This window comes from Erpetoichthys calabaricus, chromosome 1 (genome assembly GCF_900747795.2).
Source record: "Erpetoichthys calabaricus chromosome 1, fErpCal1.3, whole genome shotgun sequence".
Taxonomy (NCBI): domain Eukaryota; kingdom Metazoa; phylum Chordata; class Cladistia; order Polypteriformes; family Polypteridae; genus Erpetoichthys; species Erpetoichthys calabaricus.
The window spans coordinates 289,884,356-289,898,812 of NC_041394.2; the positions used below are offsets into that span (position 1 = coordinate 289,884,356).

At 37.6% G+C, this 14,457-nt stretch overlaps 1 protein-coding gene across 3 annotated transcripts in view; it reads left to right on the plus strand.

Annotated features, from left to right (window-relative positions):
* LOC114662745 (anoctamin-4) overlaps positions 1-14,457 on the plus strand; it is a 391,274-nt gene that overhangs the window by 305,914 nt on the left and 70,903 nt on the right. For all 3 annotated transcript variants that reach the window (XM_028816398.2, XM_051928521.1, XM_051928523.1), the window contains one exon: positions 8,578-8,718. In XM_028816398.2, the coding sequence (XP_028672231.1) occupies positions 8,578-8,718 (141 nt within the window). The remainder of the gene's footprint in view (positions 1-8,577; positions 8,719-14,457) is intronic.

Sequence of the window (14,457 nt, forward strand, 5' to 3'; positions counted from 1 at the left end):
AGAAAACAGTGTCACTCACACTGGTGATTGTCAGCTCTTCTCGCTCCACGCACCATCAAGCTCTGTACGTCCCTGTCATTCTGCATGTCTGTGTTCTGTTCTGCATGCCCTATTACATCCCTCATGTGCTCTGTCACACACGCACGCTTCTCAAGTTCCAAAACACGGGCCCTCCTCTCTACACTGCCACTCACAGTGGCATATCATAGAGAGAATCACACTCTCTTTCCACACGACAGTGCCTTATTCTACACTGCTCCACACAGCAGCACAAGGCATTGTGCTGATTCTCCACACCATAGCGCCACTGTGCTCCACCTTCCACCTACTTTTTAACTATCTGGTTTTTTCCTTTTCTCCATAGCCAAGTCCTTTCTTTAATTTCTGGAGTTTCACTATGATGTCCTGTACAACAAACAACAATGTATTAAGTATTGTTTTTATCTTGGATTCGTATTTAGGATTGCAATCAACATCGTCATCATAATTGGAAAAACGGACATCGTACTACCAGAAAAATCAAAACATATGTCTCTCATGGCTCAAAAAATATCAACACATGTCAGAAAATGAGGAGATGATTTTTTGTCACTATAGAGCTTTATTTAAATGCTAAATAACTGGTACATGCATGTGGAGCTAGCACAGGAAGATGCTTCCAGATACGGATTAAATACCTTTCACTGGTTGTGAAACACCCATTTTTTTAGCAAAATTTTTGTGAAGTTGTTATAAAGTTGCTTCATATTTAATTTATGTTAGCTTCTTCTTGACATTATTCTTGGGTTTTTCACACACTTACTGAGTTTTTAAATGTTAGGAATTTACCTATTATGTTGTTGTTTGGTTTGACTTCATACTTTTTTTTGTAACTTTATATTTATCATTTCATCTGCGTTTTGTTTACTTACATGCGGTCACATTTTTTATGTGTTACCTGGGTGACAACCTGGATGAGTGTGTCCTGTGGCGTTATAGAGGCAACAGATATCACCCTTGTACTTTGAGGTTTAAAACGATTTTGTCTGTAATTTGTTAACAATGTTTGGCTCTTCTTTTTGACTTTAATTTTTGTTTCTTGCCTTGTGGTTTTGTTGCTCTAGATATTGACATCCCGGTAACAAACTTTGCTTGCCCTTTGACTATGTCTCTTCTCATGATCTCTTTTCTTGTGCTATTTTTTCCTCTGTTAGCACAGCAGAAGTGAAACTATGGGTTTTGCTGCACATTTAATATTTTCACAAATCGCTAGATGTTGACAATAAGTTTCTTCTTCTGTGCTGTATGCAAACCCAAATCATGCCAAGGAAGCAAGAAAACAAATGTTTTTGCATTAAAATAAATATAACAGGAGTGTGCAAGACACTGGAGACAACAGAAAAGAGGAAAGAAACAAAGCACTGTTGTTACTGTAGGCCCTTCCCACCACAAATGTTTTCCCTGCCCATCAGGTAGTGTAGCTTGTCCACATTTTCTTCTGCTTTCCTTATGCTCTCACCTTTTGTATTTTACTCCTTCCTCTGGCCTCTTGTCTTCCCACCATTATCGAATGCTGTCCACCAGCTCTATTCCTGACTCTACACTCCTTACACCTCTGACTATCACACATTTTTAAGGCATGTGCAAGGACCATTTCTGGAAATATTCCTCAAATAATTTCCAGTGTCATAAATAGCCTTTGGAACTGCTGCGGCCATCCTTATAACACACCTCCTATCTACCTTAGGTTTCCCTGCAAGGACCCACTTCTGTCTAAAGGGCTAGGCAACCCTCAGGTCATGTCTCAACTACAATGGATAGCAGTGTGTAACATACAACAAAAAAGCCCACCGTGATGCCACTTATTAGACTATCAAAAGGATGGTCCTTTTATTGTATGTCCTTTCATTCCCTTCTGCCCTTTTTGTTCCTCTTTACCCCAGGTCTTCCTATTAAATTGTTGGGCATCTTGTTACTTGGCTTATTTTCTGCATAATATAAAACCCAATGGGGTATTTTTTCACAATGCATGTAAATGAAACACATCTTTATGATAAGTAGTTTAAAACATGGAATGCAATTTCGTAAGAAGAAGTAAACTAAAATAATATCACCAATATCACCACACCAACCTTTATGGTATATCTTGCAATACAAACAGTTTTTAATTGGGAGATTTTAAGAGCAGTCCTAAGAATGTGGTTTTGGTGGTCCAAAACCTGGGGCGGAGTGGTGGCTCTGAGGCTCTAAGGATCAGTGCTGATATCCAGAAGGTTGCCGGTTCGAATCCCTGTCACTGCCAATAGAGATCCTACTCTGCTGGGCCCTTGAGCAAGACCCTTAACCTGTAATTGCTCCAGGGGTGCTGTACAATGGCTGACCTGCACTCTGATCCCAAGGGGTTTGCGAAAGCTAACAAATTCCTAATACAAGAAATTGTATAAGGCAAAATAAAGAACAAAAAAAAAAAAACATAAGCTTTCACAAGCTATAAGTAGGTAGTCAAGCTTAACAACTTAAAATATAAATATATCAATGAGGTAATCTACTGCAGGTGAGTGACCATCTGCCCATTCATCATTTTATAGGATCATTTACAATGAGGTTGGAAACAACCAAGGAATTTGAGAGTGAATTTACTGCTAATTGTTTTTAACAATACTGATGCCAGGCGATATCAGGCAGCTTTTTATCAATTACTGAAAATTGCTTAAATTTGACTACTATCTTCTGGCTAGGGTTGACACATTACTTATAGCTCACAAAGGCAACTTTAAAAGAAAGTTGGTGCCTTTCATAAGTTTATACACTGAGTCTGCCACAAGAATATGCTTTTCAAAGGAGTACCTGGTACATTTGATCAGAATCTACTGTATATACATTTTATGTATATACATATTTTATTCATACTGTATATATATATATATATATACATACATATACTAGGGGGTTTCCCCCTGCTCGCTTTACTCGCCAGCCACTTTGCGTTTCTGCCGCTCGCGTTGTGAAGAGGGGGGCTGAACACACCCCAAGGAGATGCGGTCGCTCCTCCGAAAACGGTGATACAATGGGGAACAAATACAGTATTTTTTTACCTCCTTTTTGCTTGCTCAGCTGCTGGCTTGCTGCTGCTGCCGTGCCACGTGAACTGCATCTCATGCGGCACCTCTTTGTCTTTTATTTCCGGCCCCAGGCTTGGTTAAAACTTTTGGCACAAAGTCCCGTCTCACAAGATGTGAGTTCTTGATATTTTTTAGTTTATAATTTAAAAACAGAATATGAATGTGAAAATCTAACAACATCACATTAAAGTTCGATAAATTCTGAAAAGAGTGATACCAAACATATATATGTAGGTTTTAAAATAAGCCCGATTTAAAGCGTCACCTTTGCACTTTTAGGCTTAGGATTTTATATATAGAGAGCAGATAAATAAATATATATATATATATATATATATATATATATATACACAAAACCAAATTAATGTTTTTTTTCTTTTTTTGATCATAAAAATAATCAGTCCATTTCAATTGTAAGTATTGCCATATAGCTCATACTTCACTGTTTTTGTACATGATGTAAGGATGGCCATGACCGTGAGCAAGTTACATTACCTGCCTGTGTTCCAATTTGAAAAGCAAAAGAAATGTAACCAATTGTTTCTCAGATGTTGTAACTTGTGTTGGATAATAAGCATATAAGTAAATAATGATAATAATAATAATAATGAACTGAACTGAAAACATCATATCTGTTGTCAAAGAGGTTCACCACTACTTCCTCAGATGTCTAAGTACAGCTCTCATTTGTCAATCTTTTCTCATAAACTTCAACAGGTGAATATTAGGGTCCACCCTCATTGGCTGCATAACATGCAACAAGTGCACAGAGTGGTCCATCCTCACTGACTGCATAACATCCTGACATGACACATGCTCAGTTTAAGATTGTAAAGCATTACAGCGGGTAGTGAAGGTGGTACAGAACATTCTGGTGCCCACCTGCCTTCTACAGTATATATACAACAGTCATTGCCTTAGAAAGGCAAACAGTATAATTAAAGACCTCAGCCATCCTGCATTTCTCCGTCTTCCTTTCTAGAAAATGGTAAACAGTGCCAATGGCACTTGCACAAGCAGATTCAGGGACAGTTTCAACCCACATGTTGTAAGATTGCTGAACAGTCAATCACAAGAACAAATATTGTATATACAGTATCGTGTGTTACATTGTATGTACATTTTTTATGTATTTATTTGTTTGTTTTTTGTGTTGTATCTTTGTCAACTGTTTTGAGGAGACATACTGTACAGATAAGAAAGTCATCGTACTTTGTACACATCACAATAAACTTGACTTGAATTGGATATTTTGATGCGGACAAGCTGTCTCCTAACATGCTTTACTAGCCTAATTCACGGAGAAACAGATGAACATCTCTACTGAAAAATTAAAAAGCAAATGAAACAGTTCAGATTACTGGAACATTAATTCGAGCTCTTCACAGATACAGAGAAGACATTGGTGCAATGCCATTACAACTTTATGACTCTTTGGAAACAAGTTTAATTTTGTACACTTTTAAAGATTAATGGTCTACTTTGTTAAAAAATTAGATTGCTTCTGGTAAATCAATAACCCTCAATATTAATATTCTCAAGCTCCATATCATCCAGTTTGGGGTAATGGGGGCTGGAGCCTATCTCGCCAGCATTGTGCTCAGGGCATATTCCAGTAATATACTGAGTATTCACCTGTTCTTGGCCATTTAATCCAATGCACTTGTCTTTGGGATGTAAGAATAAAATTGAGGTATTCAAGGCCAAACATACCTAAATGTGGGGAGAATGCGCAGACCTTGCACAGACAACAACAATTGACTGTAAATTTTCAAACTGAGATGCTAGATCAATGAGGCAAAAGTACTAGCCACTGAGCCATTATTCCATCGGTGAACAGCTTAAATCAATATAGGTGCCAAATATTGTAACCAAATATTCATCACATCCCCATCCCACAAACTCACAGTCCCTTAGCAGCCTGCACAAATAAACGCTGTTATAGCTAGCATCATTGCTATCTATAGGGGTGTGTGAAAAAGGCCCACACAGTAAACTCCCTTACACTGTCCTCCTTTTAAAATCACCTTCCAAAGTGTTTGCTTAATCTCCTAACATTGTTGTATCTGAGACTGATTAGGCTCCTAATGTCTGTCAGAGTTCTCCTTCTGAGAACCAGATACACAAGCAATATGGGCAGCTAAAGTAAAAGAGACCTCTGGTAGTCCATGCAGCTGACATTATTGTTTTCTGCAGGAATAATGCTTCATAACAGGCTCACACTCTCTGCCTCTCATAATGCCTGCAACAGTTCTTCTATTAACTGCATTTGATCCCGACTCCTCACACTCACAGTCCTACTATGGACTAGACACACAGCTGACCCAATCAGCTGAGCTATAGAAGTCTTAATAAGGCCACGCAATTAGCATTGCTGTTATTTTATATTAGTGGTGGTTCTGTCACTACATTGTTATACTCAAAAAATCTGAGATTATATTAATAAAAATTATATAAATAAGGGCAGAGATGAAGCAGCCTTTTAATTGTAATATAAAGTTTTATGGCCAATTCTTGACCTGGGAAATGATTTTAATGATACCCTGAATACAGTGTTCAGATAGAAAAATGAATATGAAGTACATACTAGGACATACTGAAACAATACTTTGTAAGCAGAAGGAAGGGCCCTCAAAAAGGCATAAGGAGACAGTTATAGTAGGTTTTGTTATTAACTTTAATGTCAGTGTTCTCTGTGCCCACTGTTATGGACTCATTCATTCAGGAAGACCAAGAATGGTACACAGGGGCTCAGCATCAGCATTTAGAATTGCCGAGCCAAGCACAGGACTAGAGAGCCAAAGACAACTGGAGAATTGAATAGTCAGCCTAAAGACAGACTAGTATATTTCTGTCTTCTGTCAGCACATTATCCTTGTTGGGAGAATGAGAACTGTATGTAGGCATTGTGCTATTCCTGTATTTTTGAAGGTGGGGTTTGAGTCCTTTCCTGTCCTTGTTTGGACCCAGAGAAGGAGCCTGCACATGGAGCAACCAGGATATAAGGATGGACCTACGGCCAACACTTTGAAGCTGCCGGGCGGAAGATTATGTCTTCTGTCCAGTGAAAATCCTTTCAGCGTGGCAACAAAAGATGGCAGACTGCGTAGGTCAAGACACCCACATGCTTGATAGTCTGTCATAAGCTTCCCGTTTGTGATATCCGCGTGAAACTGTCAGTAAAGAGCTAAATTATCCTCTATACTTCTCGTGTAATCTTGTAACCGTCATATTGCATGCTGGGGGGATAATACCTTTTTTATTAATAATTATTTAAATTCAGGTTAATTAAAACGGCGCAATTGAAAAAACACATTTCCAGAGAGCTAATGCCTCTTAAGGAAACAGACAGCAAAAAGGAGACAACATGGATTTGTGAAAAGTCACCAATCTGTCTCACCGGTAAATAGGGATTTCCAGTTTAGGTAGGCATGGAGCTACAGTACAGTTATTATTTTTTTATTTTATATGAATGCACTGTACATAAGTGAAGATGTTATTTAGATCACTGTTGCATTGGGTTATATCCCTCAACACCCATGAAGAAGACTAAGAATAAAAATAACATGAATGCATCCTCATTTTGATTTGACAACTGTGAACTGACCTCCTGTGAGTAAGTCTATTTGTCTGCCCTATGATGGACTGGTGTTGCTCCAAAGTTGGTTTCTGTGGTTTCCATATCTCTGCTACTGATAGAAAAGGAATGGATTGGTGGGTGAACACCACTCCATTTTCATGTCATCTTCTGCCTATCTCAGCTGAACAAAGACATGGCAGTCCATCCCAGTGCATACTTACTTACACTGAAGCAACTCAAAGTCACCAGTTAAACTAATAGATACTGTATATCTTTTGCTTATGAGTGGAAGGCCCGAATTTCTACAGAAAAATATACAACACAGGCACACAGAGATTTTTAAATTCCACAGAGAGAGTAACTAGCTTGGATTTTGAACCCAGTTCCCAAGAGTTATGAGATGCACTAACCACAATGTTGCTGATGGATTGAGCTATCAAGAACATGATAAAACTGTTCATGCCCAATTTCTGTTTCTTTGATGACATGAGGTTTTTGGATTACTAGTGTCAAATCCTTCCATCACTGCACTCTTGCACAGAATTTCACATTATGATAGTGCCCACCCCAGTTCCCACTTCTGTCTTCCCAGTAGTAGTATTGTTGGTTGCCACCTATTAGCTACTGTCTGTTAATCCAATAGTCCAGTACTTCATCACGGTCTCTCATCTTTATATCTATAAAGCACTTTAGTATAGATATATTTTTTGTATATGTTTTGTATTTCTCCAGTATTGAATTATTTGTGTTTTAGAGTTATGAGTTTTTCTTGCTAATTCCGTGCTGTGCCTATCCCTCCTGGTTATCTGCTCAATGTTCACTCATGTACCACATAATTCCACTGCCCAGCTTTGGGTCTACACAATAAATAATACCACTTTGGTTCTGTTTCTGTCTGAACCCACAAACGTACCTGGTGATAGCACAAAAATGCAGAAAAACAGGTAGAAATCTTTTTTTTTCACTAATGTTTTGCACTGACTAGTGTTTGTAGTGAGCCAGTAGTCAACACTACACAGTTCCAGCATCTCTTCCAGTTTCTACTTAAAGTACCAGCAAAATTTGTTAGTATACCACTGTACTCGAGTCTGTACCTGCAGCACTTGAAGTTTTACCGGGGACACTCCTTACTGCCTTTGATCTAATGTTAGTGTATCGCCGTGATCAAAGATTCAATAGGACCAACAACCCGACCCTTCCCCTCTTTGATCAACTGTCTGTGTATCACCACAGAGTACTGTCTGTAATTTGGTTCCACTTCAAGCACTGGTGCTGTTGTTTGTGTTGCCCTCCATTAACATAAATTAATCAGGCAGGTTGAGTTATACTGTAAATACACAAACCAATTAAATCACTACCTGGTAGCTGTCATCTGATTTTAGGGATGTTACTTTTCACACAACCAAAAAAGGTGACAAGTCTGAGAAAATTTATATTTCCAGTAAAAATAAATGTCTTAATCTACCAAATGATTGGGATGGCATCCCATCCAAGGCTGGTTCCTGCTTTGTGCCCAAAGCTGCTTGGGCTCATGAAATGAAAAAGGTATGGAAATAAACAGGTAAATTAAGGTGTTTCTTATTATTCGTGGATCATTCTTTTTAGGGATGCTTGAAGAACTTCTTCATTTCTCCCCAACTTAAATGAGTCCATTTATATGATGTGATCGTTTTTCTGATTTTTTCTGTTTTCACTTTCCTTACCATCATCAGTACTAAATATTCTTGTGTGACCTGCTCTGTCATGACATTATTGTCTTTCAGTGATATTGAAAAGCTGCACACCATGCCTTTCCTTCATGCTCGATGAATTTCAATGAGGTTGTTAACATTTCTCTTTGTGAAAGGCTGTGGCACTTGCTTGTCAAATGAAGCTGTGATCTGTGATTCTCTGCAGGAAGAAATCCGCCCTCAGTTTGAAGCCAAATACTCAAAAAAGGAAAGAATGAATCCTATATCTGGGAAACCAGAGCCTTATCAAGCTTTTACAGACAAATGCAGCAGATTGATCGTGTCAGTGTCTGGGATATTCTTCATGGTAAGTCCCAGCTGCTCTACTTGTCACAGCAGAGAACATTTTGTGTTTAATACTGAGTGCTTATAAAACTTCATACAAAGTGATGCAAAGTACATGAAAAGCTTCAGAAAAGAATGATAGAAGTCTTTTAGCTGGGTGATACATACATCCTGTCTGTGAACCCACTGGTTTAATCTGTTATAGTAACAGATGATTGCATGAATAGATATGAAAAATGTCCAAACTCCACAAAAACAGTGAATTGGCCAAGAATTGTACAAACATGGCTGTAATGCAACATTCATACGATCCCATAATCTCAAAAATTGTATGACGAAAACAACAACATAACATATCATAATATCATATTTCAAGGTCTTAAAAGGCCAGGGCCTGTCCCAGCAGAAATGGGCACAAGACAGGAAACAGACGTTGACAGGGTGTCAGTCATACTGCAGTGCCAATTCATATCCACACCCACCATCATTTGCAGTCAATTTGCAATCACATGTCAAAATAACCAACATGTCCTTGGGGGATATAGAAGGAAGAACATAGTATATGGAGAAAACCACACGTAGACATGGGAGAATATGCAATTCCATATGGACAATGATTGGGTTCAGTAATCAAACCCATGATCCATGAGGTGACAGTGCTAAACACTGCACAATTGTCATACATCACCTTTTTTATAAACTTTTTGTTAATGTAAATTAAAAATATCAATATGTAAAAACAAGAAATGATTTTATAAAAGATATAAGGGAGTTGTAGTCAACATTTAACGCAAGGCAATAACCAGCATTGAACATGATGTTAATTCGTCAAAGAGCACACACACACACACACTCAAACTAACTTGCATTTGATAAGTTTGTGGCCAATAATGAATGCAGCCTTCCTATCTTTAGGATGTGGGAAGAAAACCAGATTAGCCAAATATAAAGTGTACGAGAACGTGCAAACTCCACCCAGAGAATGGCTGGGCCAGGAATTGAACCCATCCTTCTGGAGCTGTGAGACACAACTTTTAATAAAAGAATTAATTAGCTTTATTGTTTATTTCATGTTATCATATGTCTGTTAATGTTTTAACATTACTTGTATGTTCATATTACATGTCTTATAAGCCAAACCTCTTGTATAGCAAACTCTCTGCTGAAGCAACTGGCTCTTCTGTTGAAATGCACTTGCTTAGACTGTATTATTATTATTATTATTATTATTATTATTATTATTATTATTATTATTATTATAAATGGAGGCACAGTGATATAGGATTTATGAATCCATCTTTCTGGGTTCAAATTCTGTACCCTGTCATGGTTCATGTGGAGTCAGCATATTGTCCCCATGCCTGTGTGAATTTTCCTCTGGTTACTCTGGTCTAGTTTAATGGCAGTTCCCACTATGAGTGTGGGTGAGGGCATGAGTGGGCTCTGTGATGAACTGAAGCCTCCTCCAGGAGTTGTTTGCAGTCTTGCTGCTTGGATAAGCTTTGGCCTCCTTTCAACCCTGAATTGGATTCAGTTAGTTCATGAATGTTATGTTGTTATTGATAATGGATGAATGGACTAATTCATTCTCTGAACCCACTGTTTGCAATGTAGGCTTGTGTTGGGGTCAAGAGTCTATTTGGAGAATCAGGTACAAAGTAGTATTCTTTGGTGTTAATGATAACAAACAAGATCAGACTATAATATGATTATCCCTGTGTTCTGGAGACTATTAAAAGGTGTTATTATATAAAAATATCTGAACAAGAAAGAGAGAATTCTGTGAAATTCAAAGGTTAAATAAGTCTTTTGCGCTCTTTGCCATGTTCTGTCATTTTAAGTAATCATGTACTGTACTTCCTTAGAATTAATAGTTTTTTGTCTGGTGCTTCATTAGGTGACCCTATCGATTGCCTAAATGATTACAGGTATATTGCCTGTTCTCTCTTCTATAAATGCCTCAGGAGGTCAATGAACTGTGTCAACTTTTATTTATTATTCTTTCCATATTGCAGCAGTCAACAGAATGACTGCTGCAATACCCAGATGTTGTATTGGCGTATTGGACACATTTAAGTATGACTGCTGTTTTTCTTTCTTTGATTGCATCAAAAATGACATTTTCAATAGAAAACAAAAGTCGTATACTCTGGTCATGTGGAATTGATGGAGCTATAATCATTGATTTCTATAGCAGCCACTTACAAAAAGGACTTTGCAAAGTATGCATTTTCTGGTAACATGCTACAGTGATCCAATTACCGAATCCACTTACTGTGATTCAGTTATTCAGATCATGGATAAGTAGAGCCTGTTTTCACAGCTTTGGAACAGAGCAAGAGCCAGTCCCAGGCAAGGTCTAGTCCCTTTTTCAGTCATGCATGTATACTCATACCTGGCCAACTAAGAGTTACTAACTAAGCTATCATTCACAAACTTAATAACTGAATAAATAAATGTAAAGAGTTTGAGTGATTATAAAATAGCAATGCTAAAGTCGCCCACTGTAGATCTACACCCAGCCTCCTTACATAAAGACGGCAGCCTGATATTAAACTTAATCTTTCGTGCCAGTTAAGGTGTTAAGCATGAAGTCCTAACTCACCTTGGTGGTCTTGCAGTCCATTTAAATAGCTCACCAACATCACACTGCGCTTCTAACTTCAACAGTACCAATTTTCTCTGAATAATTTGACTGGATCTCAATCACCACAGTTGCCGAAGAAGAAAAGGTTTTTCCAGAAAATTTTACATTTCAATTATGCATATTTTTATTATAATGATGGGTGTTACTGGTTCTCTACAAGTTGAACAGGAACAGGCTTAACACGTATTTCATGTCAAACCTTAGAAGCAAATGAGTTACATACAAATCAGTCAAATTAGTATTCATTAAGTGGCCAACAACTTGTAAGAAATTCTGCTAGGTCAATACACTGTATAAGAATATTATGTGAGGCGCATAGTTAGATACTCTATATACAGTACTCCACCTAGAACGTCAGAGGTTACAAGTCCAAAATAATCTTAATAGGACAGCATACATGCTAATAAATGTCTAACTGTACATTTTCTGAGTCGACCTTTTCAAGTTACTCTATGTTCAGTGAACACACAGATGGTTTAGTGTTACCAGTCTCCTTAAGGATAAGGATAAACCACCTAAACATGGAGAGAACATATGCCCTCCTCACAAAGAGCCAGGAATCAAACAAATAAAGGGCATCAGTCCTCCCTGTGGTACTTGTGTTTCACCCTGTGAAAATAAATTCTGGAATCCCTCATTTTTTAAAGAGGGTATGCTGTGAAATAAATGAGCATTCCAATTCCTAAAGGCTAAATGGAAATTTCTGAATAGCAGTCCAGCATTAAACATATAGTCAGACAGCAGTCAGTCTTTTTATCATCAAATTTTATTTAGAAAAATGTGTCTGTTAAACAATACAATATCCTTTATGTTTCTTCTTCCATTTCTTTCTCTGTAAGCAGAATATTTTGGCAGGCTCTTAGTTATAGAAAAGATTTCGTGCTTTACCTTTGGCTCTGACTTGTTAGTAGCTTGTTTCTGAATGTTTACATTTGAAAAGGGCCATTTCTCAACTTTAGGACATATCAGGTTTTTTTTGAATGACAACGTCTGATTATGTCTTCTTCTTTCCTCTGCTCAGTTGGTGAGTGGTGGGGTAGCGGGGAGTATATAATGTTTGGAATAAGACATAATATATTTTTATCTTACTAACATGTAATATACACAATGCTTAAAATGAATATATTATCCATAAAAAACTTTTGAAAGGGGTGTTATCTCACAGATCATACAACATTTCATGTTCCCAGTATAAAATAAAATATTTTAATAATGTATGTGTAGACACCATATGGATAAGTGAAAGTTAAATCTATGTGTATATTATATTTCTGCATAATGTGTTAAAGCATATATCACAGTGACATACTAATTGCTAATTATATTTGCATGGATTTTGCATGTTATGCTTGCTTGTGAGTGGGCATACTCTCTAATGGTGTTGAAATTGATTTGTCCAATGTGAGACTGGGAGTTTTAGGATTTTAGGATTGATATTACCTACTATGCTGGTCTCTGTCGTGTGCTATCAAATATTGTTCTGTACTCTGCCCCTACCCAAACCATTTGCCTGGCAACATCAGTTAAAGCAGGTTTCACATAATATGTGTGTGTTGTGAATCCGCAACACAAAATAGTGAAAAAGGGGTTAAACAGGCCTCAAAACAAATGATGCCTTTACCAGGGTTTCACTTAGTTTTAGAAGTAGGCCTCATCCCAGGCAGCCAGACCCCAGATTCAATAGGCAGGTTTTTAGGTCTACATAGACCCTAAATGGAGCACTATCTATAAAAGTCACAAACACAAAAAAACAAAAACGCCCTTAATGAGGGAAGGACCTCTGTAAAACCTCTGCCTTAAAGGGCAAAGCTAATGAAGAATCTTATTTGTTCACAAGAATCTAAAAAGAGAACAAAAATAGGAAAAGGCAAAATAAGGGTAAACAGAATTTGCCTAAAAAGACAATCCTAGGCAAACAAATCGAAATCCACAATCCAACAGCAAAATCCAATAAACAGTAGGAAAAAATCAGTAAACTAGAAAATGCAGTACAATACTCTGCTGGGACCATCTCCTCAACCTTAATATAAATGCAGAGGAGTCACAAAGTAGTGACAGCATGGTTCCCACATAAGAGCTTTATACTAAGTAAAAAAGTAAACATAACAATATTAATAGAAAATATATAACAACCAGTAACATCACACTGCACAATAACGTGCAGTGAATACAATTGACTTGAGCATTCATAGTTTTCATACTCTTTCTCTGTACGTTTCATTTGCTCGGAGGTTGATGCACTTGCTGATTCCTAAGCAGCTCTCTTTTTCTCCACCCTAGTGGGCCGCTTCTTCTCTTCTTTCGTCTACATCTTATGATGTAGACAAACTGATTAAGTCAGTGCTTGTGTTGCAATTACGTAGTACGTTTTCCTTAATTTTTCACTTAAGCTGGCACTTAAGTCTTCAATCTGCCTCAAGAATGATTTAAGATATGAAGAGGTAGGGGAAGTGATGGTGAAGGTGGTAGGGATGAGAACAGCACCCGTATGCATGTGTCACATGGCTGCCCAGCTGGCCGCTGCTGAGAGTTGTATTCTACAATAAAATAAAATTAAAATAAAAAGAGTAATAAAAATCATCACCCCGAAAGCGGATAGTAGACGTCACATAGTATATGTGTACCAAATTTCAGGTCAATAGTTCATACGGTTTGTGAGCTACAGGCGATTTAAAATCCTGGACAAACAAACGAACAGTCACGGTAGCAAAGTATATAAGAGGATAAAAGAACACATGACGAATAGTAGTCCAAAAACAACAAATAAAAATAACATAGACACTAAGCCTAAGCCAGGAAACAAGCTCTGGTTGTAACATACCAGTGTGCTCTACTATTTTGCTTCAGGCTTCCAGCCAACACTTCTTTGTTTGCCTTGACTTGTGTTTTCAGATTTTTTTCTTTGATTGTAAAAGTCTGAAAAGGGGAGACTAGGGGTCTCATTTATAAACCTTTCCATGGATCCATGCATGAAAATATTCTTACACTAAAAAACAGGAAAATCTGTACACCAAAAAAGCAGATTTATAAAGCCTAGTGTGTGCACATTTCTGTACAATTTACCCTTTATAAATCCCAATCATCTTGTAAATGTGCATAAGTGAATGTGCCTCA